This window comes from Gavia stellata, chromosome 22 (assembly GCF_030936135.1).
Source record: "Gavia stellata isolate bGavSte3 chromosome 22, bGavSte3.hap2, whole genome shotgun sequence".
NCBI lineage: Eukaryota > Metazoa > Chordata > Aves > Gaviiformes > Gaviidae > Gavia > Gavia stellata.
In genome coordinates, this window is record NC_082615.1 from 8,961,795 (window position 1) to 8,981,800 (window position 20,006).

The following is a 20,006-nucleotide window of genomic DNA, read 5'->3' on the forward strand; positions in this document are numbered from 1 at the left end:
CAGTCTAGTGCAACTCAGTGTTGGATTCAGTGATCTTACGGGCGCATCCAAGATTAGCAACCAGAATTAGGAGCCAATTCTGAAAATAACGGCATGAGCATGTCTGGATCTGAATATGCACCCTACAGAATGGACAATCTCATCTTTAGTAAGAGTAGGTAGCAAATTTACAGTGAAAGCTTGAAGAATGATTGCTTATAAAGTATTTAGAGATCTTCTAAAATCCATGTTCAGTGATACTATTTACATATTTTTTTCTAACATGGCTGAATTTATCCTTTATTTCTGTAGGTCAGATCTTGCCAGCAAACCGAAACACACCAAGTCCCATTGATCCTGAGACTATCCAAGTTCCTGTTGGCTACGAACCTGACCCCGCAGATCTTGCTCTTTCCAGTATTCCTGGCCAGGAGATGTTTGACCCTCGTAAGCGCAAATTCTCTGAAGAAGAGCTGAAACCACAGCCGATGATTAAGAAAGCTCGCAAAGTCTTCATTCCAGACGACCTGAAGGTAAATTGGAACTGGTGACGAGGTTGTTCATACAGACTCTGTGACAGTTACTCTCTGAGATACAGGTTTGGAGCATGAATCTGTTTTCTCATGTAAGGTAAATCTGCCAAACTAAATACGACTTTGTTGTAGAACAAAACTGTTAACAGTTCTGAGTAAGACTGAGGGGAGGACATCCCTTATTAGTTATGCAACAGTTGAAATTAATGAGATCAATATTCATTTCCTTTGTATGCAAGAAACTTCCTGCGTGACCTTGGACAAGCTTACTTTGTCCCATATTTCCCACTTATGAAACAGTCTGATCATGTTTCCTTTTCCTCCATCCTCTGTCTGTCTCATTAGGACAGATTGTGAATTCTTCAAGGAAGAAGCCATCCCTTACAGGGTCCATGGAGGTCCCTGATAATGACAGAATGAAGTATATTCTGCCTTGTTTGGAAGTTGCTTTAGCTCTGTGTTTAATAATGAATGGGAACACTATTGTAAACACTGCTAATCGAGGTGAAAGAATCTAAACTAGTTGTAGTAAAACAGAACAATATTATTCTGCTGAGAAGTGTATTTTAATACAATATCTAAAACATAGTAATAATATAATATTTAAAAAGAAGGAGCACCCTTGTCTGTGCCTCTCACTGCTTCTGAGATGTGAAGAGCAAAGAGCATGAAGAGAGCAGAACAAATTGATCAGCTGATTCAGCCTATCAAACAACTGTGAAAATTGTCATTATTTGCAAAATTCTATTCCCAATATGTGATTTCCAAGAGGATCTTTTTTATCAGAGGTAGTCAGTGCAGAATTTCATTCTACTGTTGCTACTGCCCCCCAAGACACAGACTGAAAGCCTGCTGGAGTCGGGAATCCCTGGCTGCATGTGCGAAGAGACTGGGATGCCATGTGTTTACACCAGCTTGATAGCATTAGGGAAAGAAGCTGATGCTATTCGCTATTTTTATCTCTAAGGATACCGCTGTGCAAGTTAAAAGCACAGAAATCACGATTCCGGTGGTGTTGAGGTGGTATTTTGCTGTCCCTTTGTCTGTAGTGTCCTCAGCTTTCGTTTAGAAAGGTTTATCTGCACCATGCCATTACTCACCTGGGCGAAGTTTACTACCCGTGGGGCTGTGTTGGCACTGCAGTGTGCTGAGAGGTCTGCCTGAAGAGAGGTGTTCGATACAGAAATGGCTACGTGGGCGTAAGGAGGCTGGAGTTTGCTCCTTAGTGCCGTTCGTCATTTTGGGGTATCTCCCAGGCATCCTTATTTATCAGAGTAAACTTTTGCCAAACATGCTGTTGGACTACTCCATGCCGGAGGTGGAAAATATCAGTGTCTTGCAGCAGTGGGGCACAGAAGTTTTCAGCCGAAGACTGAACTAGAAGTTCAGGGTCTCTCATTTCCCTGAGATAATCGCATCGGTTGCCCTTGACTCATTGCAGAGTGCTTGACCCAAGTGCTGCTTCTGCCCTGGCATGTGGAACGGCTGTTGAGTTCTGGGGGAGGGTAAGCAGATTAGACCAGTCAATCGTCTCTGGGTTGCATGTGATTTTGAAATGCCAGCCTTACCTCTTTCAGGCCTGGATTAAGGGATTTGCCATAGCAATTTGTTAAAATAAAGATGGATGCAGCCTAGGTGGCACACTAATAAATTGCCTGAAGCTGATTTTTATAGAGTGGAATGAGATGGGAAATTATAAACAAGATTTGGGTCATAGCTTTTTCCTGCATGCTTGTTTTTATGAGGATTTTTGGGGGTCCCATCTAAGTACAGGTGAAGAGCAATTTGGAGATACGCTGGCTCCAAATCATCATCGCTGCACACCTCGTTAAGCTAAACTAATACAAAGCAGGTGTAGAGTACTTCTAGCAGTCGTTTTGCTCTTGCTTTGCCCTTATGCAAGCAGCGGGAGAAGATGCGGAGCGGCGGTATTAGGCCTGGCGTGCTTCGTGCTGAAAGACAGGAGTGGTGGGGTATTTGTTCCATGCGACGTAGGAGCAGATGGCTCCTGGTCCTTGTAGTGAATATGGAACTGTGAATATGCTTGGTGAAACGAGAGCCACGCAAGCAAACGGAAGCGTATAAAAATGGAGGGATGACTCTGGGAGGGGAAGTTTGAGCTATATGACTTGACCGGGCAATTTGAGGGTTGAATGGCTGCGTCACTCGTATTCTGCAGGGGACTGAATTTCACTTTGGTGAGAGATTCTGCCTACTTTGTATTTACTGAGTTGTCCCAAATTTCTAGAGCTCTTAATTCAGTTTCAAAGCAACATTGAAGCTGCCATTTCACTGAAGGCCACTTCATTTGAAGAGCGGAAAAACCATGTCAAATTAGGTTGTGACTTTAGAGCCATCGATGCACCAGTGCAGTAAGGTGATCTCCTAGAGGCAAGTCTTTAGGGATAACGCTTTGGGAATGTGATAGCTTATGGAACTTCAGAGGATAGTGGACCTATTTCTGGCAAATGTGCTTTTTTCCACAGTTGAAGCCTATTGTACTCATCTCTTTGTGGATGGTGCCACAGCAGCCATCCTTGTTGTGCCAAGGAATCCTCTTCCAGTGATTTGTTCTAGGGTGCAAACAGGAATGCTTTGGGGCTCTGTAGAGAGAGAGCTTTGAACAAAGAGCTGAACCACAGACAAAAAGTGGATGATACCAACAAACAGAGCGAACCAGGTGTTGGCTGGCAACGATGAGCAGGGACATACAAGAGGTAATTAGTACTGCTCCAGCAACCAGGAGAGAGTGAGTCATCACACGACGCGAAGGTGCTAACTAGGTCAGCGCAGATGTGAGATAAATTCTACCACTGGAATATTGCTTCATCTTCCCTTGGAGGAATTCACAGTCAAGAGGATGAGGGGGGTTAGCGTAAACATTTTGACAGAAACACGGGCAGGCATCTGTGCTCCTTGGATGCATTATGCCATGTGAGTCTATAACTTTTGTCCCAGCAGAGCCTGGCACTCTGGGGCTCGCTGGGCCAGGCGAGCAAAATGTGCGGAGTTAAGTCATCCCCAGTCCAGAGGCTGTGGCTATGGGCATATCCTGGTGGCTGCTCAGTTTACCGAAATCTAATATCTTGTTTGTTTCTTTCTCTGTTTAATGAGCAGGATGACAAATACTGGGCAAGGCGTAGAAAGAACAACATGGCTGCTAAGCGATCGAGGGATGCCCGCCGGCTGAAGGAGAACCAGATCGCCATCCGCGCCTCGTTTCTGGAGAAGGAGAACTCGGCTCTCCGCCAAGAGGTGGCCGACTTACGGAAAGAGCTGGGCAAGTGCAAGAACGTCCTTGCAAAGTATGAAGCTCGACATGGCCCCCTGTAAATTCAAGGAGGGGGGAGCAGGGGTTTTTTTTCTTTTTTCTTTTTTTTTTTTTTTTGTTGCGGGTTGGCATTTGACTAGATGGACAATGTGTTTCCTGTTTGATAGCACCACGCCCAAACCAACCTTTCTGTCTTCAGCACTTTACCAGAAGCAGAAACAAAACTGATTTATGTTATTTTTTTTGTTTGCGTATGCGTGTACCTGCGTATGTGTGCACATGTTTGGTCACACGTCTGTGTATGTGTGCGCTTGTGCGTGTGCGCGTATGTGTGTGTGTGTGTGTGTGCGCGCGCACGCATCTCAGCACTTCCCATTTTTATGAAGCCCTCTTCAAAGGGTGCCACATTTGTACCTGGACTGTTGAGAACCGCCATAGTAAGCTTTTTCTTATATTTTTTCAGTGCTGCTTCAGAGTAGGGTTTTTATGTTATTGTAACCAGTTCCATCCTCCTGATTTACTTGGAAAGATCCCAGTATAAATTATAAAAAAAGGAAAAAAAAAAAGAAAAAAGAAAAAAAAGTAGATCTCAGTTTTTTCGAGAGTAACAAGCATTGTTTAAGTATGTCTAATCAGAAAAAGTTAACATGCTAATAAAGTGCACAAATAATAATTTAGTACTACACTGCAGAAATATTAATTTATAGATTGCTTTTGTTGTATTTTAAGTTTTGGTGATAATTGTCTTCAGATTTAAAGTGCTGTTAGACTGAGTTAGCTATACTCATTATAGATCCCATAATGGCTTCTCTATAGCTATTAAGGTTCCTTTTATTTCCACAGACCCCAGGTAGGTAGGAGTACTATCGATAGACCACAGAGTGTGTATTTTGCACTGTCTGTACCTGAAGCAATAATCCTATTGTACGCTAGCGCGCATGCTGCCCGGATGTTCCTAGTGGACGTAGGATGGTTTCCCTACCCAACAGGAGTTTTAATGTCTTTAATGAAAAGTTAAGAAGTAAGAGCCACATTACCGTGAGCATGCTAATTGTATCCCTGCTATAGGGAGCGCATGTATAAGAAGCAAGATAATTAGTTGAAACGAGAACAAAATTAATAGTATCAAATCAGGTCCGATGTCGAAATCAGAGGGGCTTTTCTGTTTTCTGTTGGTTACACATTTCTTCAAGTTCCATTTTGTGACTAAAAATGAACTAAATACCTAAATTCAGTTGGTTTTTCCCATGTTCTGTAATATATTTTCTGTGGATTATATCTTGCTGTTTTAAAAATCACTTTTATTCAGTTAGAAGTCGTCACTGGTTTGCAAAGCCCGTTTTTCCTAGTGATTGTTGTTTTGAGTGTGACATGAACTGATGGTTCTGAACTTTATTGTTTTAAACTCTCTATTTGCATTTGAACACATGTTCTAATATAAAGTGGACTTCTGAAAAAAATGAATGTAAGAGACACTGGTGTATTTCAGAAGGGGATGGTGTTGTCATATACTGTGGTTAATCCAATCAATCTAAGTGTTTACTATAGACCAAAAGAATAGATATTATAAAATGTATAAAGTTTATACAGAATAATTATAGTATGTTCGTTTTGTACAGTATTTTTCAAGTACAAATACTGACAATGTATTTTGAAAGACATATATATAGCAAAAAGAAAAAGCTATTCCATGTTTAAAATATATAGCAAAGATATATATTCTCCATTATTGTACAGAAAGGAAATGCTTAGGGGTTTGTTGGTGGTTGTTTTTTTTAAAAAAATCTTTAATATTTTAAGCCTACCACTGGCACACTGGCATGTTCTGTGCTTTAAATTAAATTTTTATGGAAGTAATATGGCTTTCCAGGATGCTCCATATTACTGAAAAAGAGAGACTTTATTATTTTCCATCAGAAACACATAAAGAAACTGTTTAATAGGGACAAAGCACAACATGGATTTTAGTCAGCTATTGATTGGACAATAAAATATTTTGTAAAGGCAGAAAAATAATATATAACACAAAAAAAACTCATAGTCATTTCTGATCTGCTGCTGCTGCTAGAATCTGTTTCCAGCTGAAATTTTTTTATAACTAGCTCCGTTCATGTATACAGTTGTACGTACTGCATACGGTTATTAACATGTGAGGAAAATATGGTGCTACATGTCTTGCTCACAGTTTTCTAAGTGTTTTGACATTATTTTCAAATAAAAAGGTTGTTCATTCCATTAAATCATTATTCATGCTTCAGGAGATTGTTACAAAGGACTCAACATTTTGTGCAGCATTAAAAATATCCTCGCATCAATGGCATTTTTCCAGTATTTTTCCTCAAACATACCCAACTTGTCAGCGTCCCTTAACATGCAGTACTTGCCTGTGGACCATTTATTCAGCAAATTAAATTTCCATGTGCTGCAGCAAAGTTTGAAGCGTAGGAAGCTATTTTCTAAAGGTCACTGTAAGCACTGGATGCATGGGTAGAGAAATGAGGCTGACGGTGTTCGGCACAAGTCAGTGATCTGCTATAGCCACCGCGACATAAACTTTATTTTTTTCCTTTGGAAGAAGCGTGCCCGCGGCAGGGCTCAGGCAGCCGCTCCTGCGGATGCACTTGTAGCAGCAACACAGCAAATTGCACCAGCTAATCGCCCGCACCATAATTATTCTGCTTGAACAGCAGGAATGGTGTGCGTGGGGTCAGCTGGTCCGTCCCTAGCTAGGGCCATCGGTGGGTTGCATTGTGACCACAAAACTTTCTTTAAGACGTAGAAGGCAGCTTGGAAAAAAATTACAGATAACTCTTTTGGGCAGGGAAGGGGTGGGAGATGGCAGTTTTTGTAGGCTGGGTATCACAGATGTGTTGTCACAGCCACAGAGGAGCACGGGGGTTCCCGGCAGCGAGCTCCTCCAGCAGCCCCCAAGCTGCTCAGATGCCTCCTGGCCCCATCCCGCTGCGCGGGAGGGCCGTCGGGCACCGGGAGCTGCTGGAGCCAGCGGGACGGGCTGCTCGGCATCGGACAGGGCGCCCGGCTCATTGCGGGCCAGCCTCGCCTCTGCTCTGGGGTGAGGGCTTCCGGAGCAGCCTGGGGGACCTGGGCACTCACCGCTTACCGGGGCTTAGGTACCCTGGCTCCTCGGAAGAGCTCACCCTTAAAAAAAGAGAGGAAAAAAAAGAAAAGGCAAAATATGTGGGCTAAAACTTGGAAAAAACCCGTGTTCTCTCCCCAAGCTGTCTCTCCAAAATAGCGCTAACAGATACATAAATGATTTAGCTCATTTTCAGTTCCCAAGGACAGCTTAGCTGGGCTCATCGCACCTCTGATGGCTTTGTTGCTCATGAAGGAGCTTGTAGGTATATGAAATTGTAATTTTATAAAAATAGAAATATATATATTTGCAGAATAATTAATAGTGTGTCTAAATAATTCACTGACCTCTATTAAACCATAAGCATTGGTAAAATGCTTGTCTTCTTTTGTTTGTTTGTTTTTGCTGAAACTTAGAAGTGACTTCTTTCTTTTTAAAAAAAGAAAGCCCTCTAAAAAGATTCTGAATTGGAGACGTATTTGTGACTACGAGCACCTTGGGGCTCTCCCTGGGAAAGCCCGTGGCAGTGGAGGTGGGGGGGGGAATTATTTTTTTTCTGTTTTGGGTGGTGCTGAAGGCACTAAACCCAGCACCATGGAAATAAAGTTCTGACTTGAATCCACAAAAGCAAGAAATTCAAAGGGAAAGGCAGGCACCTGAGCGAGGCTTCGTGCTTGACTTACTCCGTGGTGCCTGCACGGCCCGGCACGAACACGCTCTCCAACCGCACGTGCCGGGGGGCTGAGCTGAGCTGTGCCGAAGGACCCCTAACATTTGAATATCTTGACTCTGTGGGTTTGTAATAACCCCAGTTATTGCTTTAAAACTATTTTTGCATGTAATTTACAATAGAGATGTGCAGTTTATTTTTATTTTGTTGACTTTTTTTTTTTATGTGAAGAATAAAAAAAAAGAGCGTATTAAAACTTACAAGTGATCAACCATCGTATTTCTGGCAACACCACAAGACAGCATTTGTTTAAATACAAGTTTAACAAATAAGATCAAATTAACTGTATGACATGAAATGGATTGCATCCTGTATGCTGTTCAGCCCAAATCTTTTTTTTTTTTTTTTGTCTGTTATTCTTAATGTTTAATAAACTTTTAAATTTTTCTTCTCTCACCTGTGTGCTTGCTTTGGTGTATCGGGGTTGGGCAGGGGGCTTTTGGGAGGGTGTGGGTTTATTTTTCTCCCCGTACGCTGGGCTGTGAGTGCGGTAGCCTCCAGCCCGGGCTGTGTCCCACCCGGGGGACGGACCCCACAACTGGGGGTGCAAATGCCCCCCCACCCGGCCCAGCTGCGGGCAGGCCCCGGGGCGACGGCGGCAGCCCCGCTGCCAGAGCTAGCTGGGGGTCCCCATACCCAAGGGGTATTTAGAGTAGATAATGTATTTCTAAGTGTAGTAGATTTAGAACTATTTTATATTTCAATAAAGTATTTTACTTATACTTTAATAAAGTATTTTACTATATATAATAACATATTAAGTTAATACTTAAATTACAGTGTATGCTATATTACATTATTTACATACCTAGCTATTTATATCCACATTTTATATACCCTTTATCATGAGATGTGATCATTTATTCATATACAGTGCACAGACTAATACATCCATAAGAATTCTGTATATTAAGGAGTGTTTTTATTCTAGTTTAAAAATAACTCATTACTTTGAATCGCCATTAAACTTAATATTCTGTATAGAAGCCATAGGAGATACCAGATGCTTTTGGATCCCTCGTCTAGGTGCAGTGCATATGGTGAGTGAGCGAGAGAAAAACAGGATCCATAACTTGCTGCTAACACTTCAGTCATACAAGTTAGTCAGTAAACATGTACACGTGTGCGCATGCTTTTGTATATGTATATAGAGTTCATTGGTATAACGGTCTGGTTTTAATATATATGTTACCTATTATGGACAAAGTATGTTTGTTACAATACACACATACACATGTGCGCACATGCACACCCACTCTCAGACATGCACACGTTCTTTTTTCTCTCTGTATCTAGAAATTTAATAATTATATTTTCATACAGCATATTTAGCAGAATTTATTTTAATAAAATAGGGTGTTATATATATGTATAAAATAGATTTAATTGATATAAAGGACTGTTCTCAATCTATGTATGTTATATATTACACAGAAAGTGTATTCGGTGTAACACACCCCTCGCGCTCTGTAGTTAGCTAGCCACAGCGCTGGATGCAGAGCACAATGTATAGATACACACCCCACACACAGGGCTGGGGTTTAATCTATAGTCTATATTATGCACAAAATAGATGTTTTAATAACACAGATACATGCACTCGCTCAATCTTCCTCCCCACACCCCGTGCACGTGTCTGTGTACATGTGCATGCATACACACACACACACAGATTAGTTTTATATAGCTATATATGAGAGTATATAAATGGAGATATTTTTATATACTTACACACATATATTTAAAAAAGTGTATGTAGAAAAAAGTTTTAAAATTTTATTTTATATACCATATTTAGCAGAACTTATTTTTAAAAGCTGGTTTTATATTTTAATATTTATTTATAAATACATATAAGTAGATTTTTTGTAAAATATAAAGGTCTGTTTTTTCATATATAGGAGACACAGAGTACATCAGTTTTAATATGCACAGGCATGCATGCACTCACCCCCCCCAATCTGCATGTGCGTATGTAGCTCTATATATCTGTATATCTATACAGCTATACACAGCTATAAATAGAATAATTATACTTTCAGAGCGCATATTTAGTAGCATTTACTTGATTAATATGGCTTTATATCTTCTCTCACATGCACATGCACACATTTTATTGCTACAAAGGTCTGGGTTTACTGTAGACGTTATATATTAGGCACAAGCTGTATTTGCTGTAATACACACATGCACGCACGCTTGCCTTCCTCCCCACGCTGTGTGCGCACACCCCTCTACTGCGTTCTGTCTTGCTCTCGTGCTCTCTCTGTATATGTCTATATAGCTATAAATTGAATAATTATATTTCATATAGTATATTTATCAGAATTTACTGCTTAATACAGCTTTTTAATATATATAAAAAAAGATTTTATTGTTACAATAAATTCTATGTATTATGCTCAAGATTTGTCATCACACACATGATATGCGTGCGCACTCGGCCAGATGTGTGTGTTTATAGCACCGTATCTCTGTGTATCTGCTGCTGTATGTACAGCTCTGAAGTCAATTCCAGTGCCATACAGCATATTCAGCAGCATTTCATAATCTAGGTTTATATTTATGTATCTGTAATTATATATTTTATTGCTATAAAGGTCTGGTTTTAATATACAGTACATATTGTGCTCTAAGTGTATTAGTTATAATATACACATGCAGACACAAGCGCCCGCACTCCTCACTCGCAGTGTCTGTCTATCCATATAGAAATTTAATAATGCTATTTTCATACAGCGTATGTAATAGAATTTACAGAAGTTCTTTTATTTTTATAGAAATATATAATTATATATATTTACATAATTATATAATTTAATTTATATATAATATATTTATATAAATTTATATATAATTTATATAATATATATAAAAATAGTTATCACTGACATATATAAAGGTCTGGGTTTAAATATATAGTAAATTCTACGCACAAAATAATAAGTAATACAGAAACACTCTCGCTCGCTCTCTCAGTCTCTCCCCCATCCTGTGCATGCATGTGTGTATGCACACTCATAAGCACTATATTTTAAAACATTTATATATTTTTTCCATACATGTATATAAAAAAAAGTATTAGATAAAAGTTTTTAAATTATATTTTCATATAGCATATTTAGCAGCTTTTATTTTTAGAAGCTAGTTTTATGCTTTTATATTTATTTATAAAGACATAAATATTTTATTACTCTAAAGGTCTGTTTTTAAGCTATGTTACATGAGACACAAAGTATATTCATTCTAATACACACCCCCCCCTCGCTCGCTCTCCCCTGCCCGTGTGTGTGCCTCTATGCATCTGTATACCCACATAGGAAGATATAAATTTAATAATTCTACTTTCATGTAGCATATTTAACAGCATTTACTTCATTAATATGGCATGGTATATTTTTACACGCACACACACACACACACTTTATTGATTAAAAAGGTCTGGTTTTAAGCTATATTTATATTATATACTATGCACAAAACATATTTGCTATAACACACTTGCTCACCTGCCCCATGACACTCCGTGTGTGTGTGTGTGTGTGTGTGCACACACACCTGTATCGCTCAGTCTCTCTCTCTGTATATCTCTATATAGATACAAATGTAATAATTATATTTCATATAGTGTATTTATCACTATTTACTCACTAATGTAGCTTTGTAATATATAAAAATAGATGTTATTGCTATAGAGGTCTGTTTTTATGAGAGACGCTGTATATTATGCACAAAATAGGTTTGTCGTAATACACATACACACACTTACGGGCTGGCACTCTCGCTTTCATAGGTGCGTGCATGTGTCTGTGTAGCTATAGCTCTGGGTAGGTATATGTCTGCATACAGGTGTATATACAGATATAAATTCAGTTATATTTTCATTCAGCATATTTAGCAGAATTTAATAATCCAGGTTTATAGTTACATATCTATAATTATCTATTTTATTGCTATAAGGTTCTGTGTTTAATATACATTATATGTAGTGCACCAAGTATATTTGTTATAATATGTGCACACACAGAGTGTGTGCGCATGTGTAGCGATATCAATAAATAGCTATAAATGTAATAACTATGGCTTTAGAAAACATATTTAACAGCGTATTTTTAATAAATTCATTTTACATTTCTATATAGAAAATAGATTTTCTATATAGAAAATAACAGCACACTTACAGGAAAAGTATTAACAAATTTTTTCCTGGAGCTGTGCACCTTCATCAGTGCAACCCCCCCCAACCCCACGCCTCGAGCCCCCGGGAGCCAAACTTTGTCAGGGACCAAGTGCCCCTATAAGATCAGATCACTATAAGCACCCAGTGCACATGTGGCTTGGGTTACGTGTTCTCAGATGAGCTGTATATTTAGCAGCTGTTTATAATTCTATTTGATATCATGTATAGCACAGATAATACATGCTTTTGGAGATGTTTGTAGTTTTTGTGGACAGCAATACAGCTGACAAAAGATTTTCACACAGAATTAGGTATTCATCAGCACACACATGTATATATAAAATTTAAGAATTATTATTATTATTATTATTAATATAGCATATTCAGTAGCATTTTAATATAATACATAAGTGTATAAAATAATAATCTGGTTTAGGAATATAATGTAGATATGGTGATAGCTACAACTTTTCAATATATATGTCTATATATATATGTAAACCGATGTATATATTTAGTTATATATTTACAAACATAGGTTTATGTATATACACATAGGTATACACACACATATACATATATACACACACACACACGCATGCATACCTATACATATGTGTGTGTGTGCTTTTAAAGCAAACCTGCTGCAGGACATAGGTGGTGGGGTATGGGGGGGGTGTCTGTGTGTCTCTCTGTGTCTGTCCCACCCCACCGGCGTCTTCCCACGCGTGTGTGGGGTCATGTCAACACGCCACTGCCCGGGTTCACGCCCACACTAGCGGGACCCCCCCCCTGCACCCTCGCCGGAGGGTCGTGACACCGCACAGGCCGTCTGCTTCCCGAAACGAGCCGAGGGTATGGGTGCGTGAGAAACCCGTGCGGGGCTGACCCCCACCAGCCCAGCTGTCCGGGCGTGATGAGATGGGTGACCCCCCTGTGCTCACGAGAGAGACCCCCGTGTGCCCAGAGCGGGGGCTCTGCCACGGAGCGTCACCCCGAGGAGGCAGACAACGGGTGGGGGGTCCCTCCACGCGCGTGAGCAGCTCTGCTTGTGCCCCACTGGCTGCAGGCGGACGGGCCCTCTTCCACTGCGGCATCACAGCTTTGGCTCATCCCCTCTCCCCCGGGATTTTAGCCTTCAGACAAGGCGCTCCAGCCGGCCCGGGGCACCCGGCCACACTGGCTCCACCACGGCACACGCCTGGGCTGAAGCCATCCCACGTCCCCACCCCGTGTCACCCATTCCATGGACAGCTGGGGCAGGTCAGGTCACTGCGCTGCCGGTGTTAAAGCAAGAGCAGCATTGAACAGGCAAACGCCGCTGCCCCAACCGCCAAAGCCACGTTGACAGCAGCTCCCACCGGTGACAGCTGTGACTGCCTCCGTGCACCCACCCGAGGGGCCACCGTCCCCTCTTTGCGCAGCAGCACCCAAAGCGGGGCTCACTGTGTGGCTGCGAACCCAAACCCCCACGGAGCCTCGTTGCGCCCACCGCCGCGGGCCCCAGCCCAAACCCTGCCGGACGGGGGGACGCCGGTGCCCGGCGAGGCGCAGCCGCCGGTGCTGACCATAACCCCGAAGCAGCTCAATTAAGGCAGCTTTTAATTGCGGTTTTAATCCGCCGGTGCCGGGTGCCCTCTGGAGGCTGCGGGCCTGGGCTGGGCGCCCGTGGGGAGACGTGGAGGGAGACCCCCCGGACCCCTCCGCTCCCACCAGCCAGCCGCCCCACGCCTCAGGGACTGAAAATTCCCTGTCCCGCCCGCACCAGGCAGGGTAAAGATGTAAAATCCAGCATCATATTTGTAAACTTACCTCCAGGAAGAGCCCACGTGAAACTGCTCAGGCAAGGTACTGCAGGGCAGTACATCCCGGCACGGGGTAACGGGTCCCGCTCTTCCTAATGAGAAGCAGAGCAAGGAGAGGCCAGCTCCTGTCGCAGCCAGATTTTATCCCCGGTTCCAGACTGAGCTGGGCATGGACGGCTGCTTTCGGCCACTCCATTTCAGCTCGGTTTGGTGGAGCTCCTCTTCCAGCACCGAGCCGCTCAGGCACTGCCCAACAAAAGCCGCACCAGCCCAGGCACAATGCCCAAGACCGATCCTCCTGCTCATCCTCCTCCCCAAGCCCAGGAGATGCAAAACAAACACATCTTGATGAGGTGCAAAGAACGTGTTTGGGGTTAGTGGCATCAATACCAGGGTATCACTTATTTACAGTGTCGCAAGTGCTGCTCGCTGGCGGGGACGCCCCACTGGCTCTGGAGACCCAGGCTCCAAGGCAGCCGAGGTGTTGCATCACTTCGGGTGCCTCCAGGAGAAGTCCCGAAGGCAGGGACCCACACACAGGGGTGGTGACTGCCCAACTCTGCCCACCATAAACCAGCCCGTCCCCGAGGCATCCCCCTCGCCCGGCATAGCCCTGCGCTGGTGGGAACCCTGCTCTGCCGGTGGGCGCATCCGGCAGCTCTTCCAGGACTTCCAGGGGCATCCGAGGTTGCCAGTTCTCTTTTTCAATCAAGCCCTGGTTTTCACAAAACCTGTCAACATTTAAGCAGCTTTGAGACTTGTTAGACCCTCTATTACTCTTAGCCAGCTGCTTAAAAAAAATAAAAATTATTCAGGAGACAAATAAAGAGGCAGCCGTCCCATGGCACGCCTGGCAGCGGTGCTGTCCACTGCAAGTCAGGCCACTAAAAAACCAAGAGCCTTAAAGCAATACCTGAACGTAATAAACAGGACATGCTGTCATGCCTGAGCATGGCCGGTGTGTTTCTGCTCCGCATTTGCATTTCATTTTTACATGTAATCATCCCTTAAATGTAAATGGGAGATTCCCGTGGGTGTGAACGCCGAGCCTTCCTCCCACAGCTGCAGACAGCCCGGCCACGCGCACGCCGTGGGTCTGGCATCATCCTCACCCGGTGCAGCCCGGGCCCCGCTCCTCCGGCAGCGCCGACACAAGAGGTCACGCAAGAGCCGTGCGTGGCTCCCCAGCGCGGGGCTCCGCTCGAAACCACCATCGTTTTTTTCCTCTTTAATATCTCGCTCTATCCTCCCCAGTGCGTTTCTCCCTCCGTGACGCTGCCACAGGGGAAGAGACCCCGCGAAGCCGCCCGGCTGGGGACTCACCCGGCCCTGCGGCGAGGGGCTGCGGGGCCGAAGACCAAAATGTCACCAGGCATCAGGGGACAAACACAGCATCACCCCGTCAGTGCCAGGGCTGTGCCACACGCTCACCCTGCCCCACCAGAGCAGCCCGGTGTGAGACATCGGGGGGCTGTAACCCCCCGGGGTGCTTGCGGGGCCGGGGAGCAGGGGCAGCATCTGTCCAACATCCTGCAGCTGCCGTATGGGAGTGTAAAACATACTCGGCCTTAAAAGGATGATGCTCAAATCATTTTGCATATTAGTAGACCCGATTTTAATTGAAAAATGTGAGAACTAGCCTCAATTCTAGAGAGCAACCAATAGCCAGGTTTCACCTGGGACCGACGAAATGAGCCAGAGGTAATGTCTTCTAACAAAGACTTTGGCCCTGTGACCTCTTTCCTCTCACCTGTACTTCAGTTGCGGTTTTACCTCTCCACCTTTGCAGCCTCCAGCCAGAGCCATCACCTCCGGGGAAAGACACGTTGACCTGCGCAGCCCCGACGCTGTGCCTCAGCCCTGCACCCATGTCACAGAAGAGCTGGGCGCCCAGTACGGGGGCTGTGAGGTCCCGGTGGCCCCGGGGGAAGAGAGGGGGAACGTCCCACCGTGTCACGGGCAGGTGAGGCAGCGTTGCCCACGCAGGGAAGGGACCTTTTGCCCTGCCCCGGTTTCGCAGCCCCTGGGGCCCTCCGCTGCCATTTGCCTCCCTGCCTGGCGGGACGGGGCTGGAAGAGTCACCCGCTGGGGCTGCAAAACGGGCTGGCAAAGGCACCCCCCCGCCCCGGGGCTGCGCTGCAGGGCTGGCCCAGAGGCTGCAGCCACCTCGGCTGCGAATAAACAAGGGCTTGGCCAGGGGCAGAGCCCGAGGATGCTGCCAGGTGTCGGAGGGTTTAGGGAGGAAAAGTTGGACCCAGCACCCAGTGGGTCAGCCCAGGCTCCTGGCCAGGGCACTGCTCGTTTCCAGCACCCCGCTGCATGTTTCTGTGGCGAAGGGTCAGATCCACGCCCCCCCGGCACAAATGACGGACAAAGCGCTCGCTGGCCACCCGGGCACGCGGCTGCGCTGGCCGGTGTCGCCCTGTGCCAGCCGAGGGCCAGTGCCAGCGTCTCCCCCGCTCTGAGTCACCAGGGCAGGAGGCTCAGCCCCACGCACGCTACCGAGGACTGACCTTGTTGTGAGTGGGAAGAGTTATTTATTCGCAGTGTGGCGTGCGCTTTTTTGCCGGACAGCAGCAAGTGTGCGTCTGGTGGGACCCCCAAGACATCCCGGCTGGGATGCAGGGGATTGTCCTGGAGACACCGCCGGGAGCTCTGTGGGAAGCAAGCACAGCACTGGGGATGGGGGAGAGATTGCATTAAAATACTAAAAAAGAAGCCCAGAAGTAAAAGCAAATCAGAATTAGTTTAAAAAAACCCCCAAACTAACCAAACAAAAATCCCCGTTCACACAACAACAATAAACCAAAGCAATAACCAGAACAAAAACGCTAAGGAGGAGAGGAAAGGCAGCTCTGCTGGGGTGCCACGGGACGGCAGAGCTGGGAGAGCAGCACTTCAGCTGGAGCGGGACCCGGCCGCGGGCACGCACCCCCTCACCGAGGTGTGTTACAGAAGTTACCCAGCTCGTCGCAGCGGCACCGCCGCACCCAGCGGCTGCCCAGTGGGTGCTGAGCACCCAGCTCCAGGCTCGCCCTGGCTGCAGTGCCTTCACCCCGCTGCATGGTGCACGGCCCCAGGCCACGGCCGGGCAGGGTGCTCTGAAGGGTCCTGGTGGTGGGTCCCAGCTCGTTTCCCGATGGGCACCAGGCAGCCAGGAGCCTTGTCACAGCTCTGCCTTCCCTTAGGGCTGACGCTTTCACACTCCCCCTGACTGGGTGACTTGCAGCCCCCTCCCCGGGCCATGTCGCTCCCTTTCCCTTTCCTCCCCAGTCCCTCAGGGACTTTCCTCCTTCCAAGATGGTGCCATGCCTCAGGAGAGGCCGATTTCTCCTCCACAGCGGTTCCCCTCTTGGCTCTCCCTTGGTTTCTGGGGAATTGCCTGCTCCAGGCTTGCTGCCCCTCTCTCCTGAAACACAGGATTACAGCTCCTGCTTCCACCTCTCCTGCCTTTTGCATTGTCACTAATTTTTCATGTCCCTCTGTCACATTATCAGCTGGGAAAATTGTGTCTGAAGTCGTTCTGGGACACCCCGCTGACTCTGTTAAATGAGGTAGCTGTGAAGAAAGACTGAAGGGATCGAGTTTGTTTAAATCTAGGGGGGAAAAAAGCAAGGGAAAAAGTGACACTCTCTGGATATAGAAAAGCTCCTGTAAGGGCTCTTCTCCGAGCCCACTGCAGACTGCACAAGGAGTAACGGGCTTAAGTTACAGCAAAGAAAATACCGCTTGGACAGCAGAAAAGAGTCTAAGAAAGCAGAGGGTGAAACACTGAAATAAACTGCCTGGGAGGACTGTGAAATCCCCATTGTTAGAGGCTTTTTAGAACAGGTTGGACGAGCACGGTCAGGAATGACAGGCAGAGTTCGTCCTGCCTGCAGGCAGAGGATGGGCTAAAAATATCTCAGAGTCCCTTCAAGCTTTATTTTCAGTGATTTAGCAGAAGGCTGATTAAGCTGCTCAGCACCACCATCAGCTTCAAGACAAAAGCCATTTTCATTCAGCCAAACATGCTCATATAAGAAGACACATTTTAAAAAAAAATAAAATCCATATTCCCTTCCTAAACCAATCCTCAGCTTCCTGAGTGCATTGTTTTTAATTTGAGAAGATGGTTGAGTTCCCGCAGCAACGATGTTCAACCCTTCAGCATTTATGACGCCACTAACTCGCTGCTGTTTGAAGACACGGGTACCACGGGTACCCTAAGTTCAGTAGGTGTTGTGGGTTGGGTTTCAGTGTTTCAACATCCTGAATAACTGCAGCTCCCCGTCCAAACATCCTGTGGTCTGCTCTGAACATCCTGTCGGAGACGAGGCTCCGTCGCTGGCTGGCCATGCCACAGAAGCCACGTACTGTGGCCGGTCACTGCCTGCACACCACACCTCTGTGCCACTCCTGGAAGCAAACGCGACACATCGGAAAGCAAGGAGACGTCTGCTGGAGCTAACCCCACGAATTCAGTAGGCCTCTACTAACGGCTTTTCACCTATGTGAGAATTTGAGGGAGGTTTTCAAAGGCACCTGCAGGATTTGGGCGCACGAATCCATCGCCAGCGGGGCTCACGCTGCTAAGCAACAAAGACATCTGAATATATCCTTCGGAGAGCACACTAGCCTCATTAGAGTCAATGATGTAACTTCTGTTATAAAACTGGTGCTGGCTTCACTGCCAGCCTTTTGCAAGAGGATTTTGGTTCCCCAGCTTATCCTTAGTAACAAGTGCCCTGGTTCCACGAAGGGAACATGCATTGCCACCCTTACTGCTCGCAGACAGGCTTACCAGCAACAGAAGGAGGATGCCTGGTGTGAAAACAAGCTAGCAGACACCCAGCTCACTAACAAAATGTCAGCCCGCTGCAAAATACTACCCAAACAGGGATTTGAAAACTCTTTTGTAAAGAAACCAGCGCTTTCCCTAGAGGTTGGACGTGTAAGACCAAACTACTCCATTAGTTCAGACTGTACATGGCACAGATACTCTGAAGGTCCTTCACCTCAAACTTCTTTGTGCTGAATTTTCAAGACAGGCTGCAAAGCACATCCAAAACCCGACACTGAGCAGCCTGGGGGTGTTTAGCCTCAGGCCCAGCCCTGCTGCTACGCTACTGCTTGTGCCACAGTCGGGCAGCACTGGTCCTCCCAGCACTGCCCTAACACCAAATTAAAAGCATCCGAACGCTTCCAAATAGCCACTAGTGAACATTTCAGGTACCTTATGTACGTTCCCTTTCCAGACTACGACAGTGCTTAGTGAATTTAGTCAGACAAATGATGAAAATGGAACCCAAACACTTTCAAATATCAGAAGAACGACAGCGAGCAGCCTCTAGCTGTTGAAGAACAACAGTCCATGCCACAAGCTGGGCAACCTGCTCAGCGTTACAGGGAAGGCACAAAGGCTGACAACGCCCACACCGCGGAGCCGGCAAGCATCCGCCTTGCCATCCTGGTCATTCTTTTGTTAACTATTTTTAGCTTTAATCTTACGACACCTATTGATGGTGAAAGCAATTAGTGAGCACAGACTAATGTCCCGCATTCTTTTAAAAATAGCAAAGCACAGAGAAAAGACTTAGTCAAGCACATGATGTGAACATGACAGCCTTACCCTCCAGAGAAATCACGTGGCTAAATACAGCAGACCTAAATAAGAATTGTGTAGGTGACCCAAAGAGGTTTCCAAACAAGCAGAAGGGTCCTGAGCGTGAGGGACATTTACACAAGAGGTTTAATAGAAAAGCCTCTATGAAAAACGTCAGTATCTTCTTTTCAACTTGCTCATTCCAGCCCCCGACACACACATACTTCACTAGGAAGCAGCACTAAAAATGCTTTGCCACCCATGTCATTTACACAATTCATGTATCGGCATGTAAGAGTTCGGTTACCAGCTGTGAAAATCACGTCAGAAACCATACTGCAATGTATGATCTACCACAGCGATCACGCTGAGCCTGGGAAGCGTGTTACCCCGTCAGCGCCCTGCCAACATCGCGGCACTGCTGGTCTGCGGAACAGCCAGAACACTGCCGGCCCGACGCAGGCTTGGCGCTTCAAGCCAGGCAAAAACCAACTGATTAGAACAAAACAGTGTAAAAACACATTAAATGGAACAATCTTGTCTGTCTGCTAACACTGATCTGGAATTTAGGTGACTTTTTAAAATTTTGGAAAACAGAATCTTTGAAGTATCCCATTTTTACACCATAATTGAATAGATACAGCGACAGTTGCAAAAACCATGTTCAGACCCTCGAGCTTCCTTTGAAAGCACTTCATGACTTACCTGGAACTGGAAGACAGTAACACAATTTCTTATCATAATCAGAAGAAATTAAGTGCGATGTGGGGAAGACAGAATAGGAGAAGCAGCCTGCTTTTATGACTGCTTTTGTTAACAGAAGGAAA

General features: G+C 45.4%; 1 protein-coding gene across 1 annotated transcript in view; it reads left to right on the forward strand.

Moving 5' to 3' along the window:
- Positions 1-8,006, forward strand: part of HLF (HLF transcription factor, PAR bZIP family member) — a 37,574-nt gene extending 29,568 nt beyond the window's left edge. The window contains exons 3-4 of the mRNA XM_059828156.1: positions 292-512; positions 3,630-8,006. Coding sequence (XP_059684139.1) covers positions 292-512; positions 3,630-3,845 — 437 coding nt within the window. The 3' untranslated portion in view covers positions 3,846-8,006. The remainder of the gene's footprint in view (positions 1-291; positions 513-3,629) is intronic.
- Positions 8,007-20,006: the final 12,000 nt, after the last annotated feature.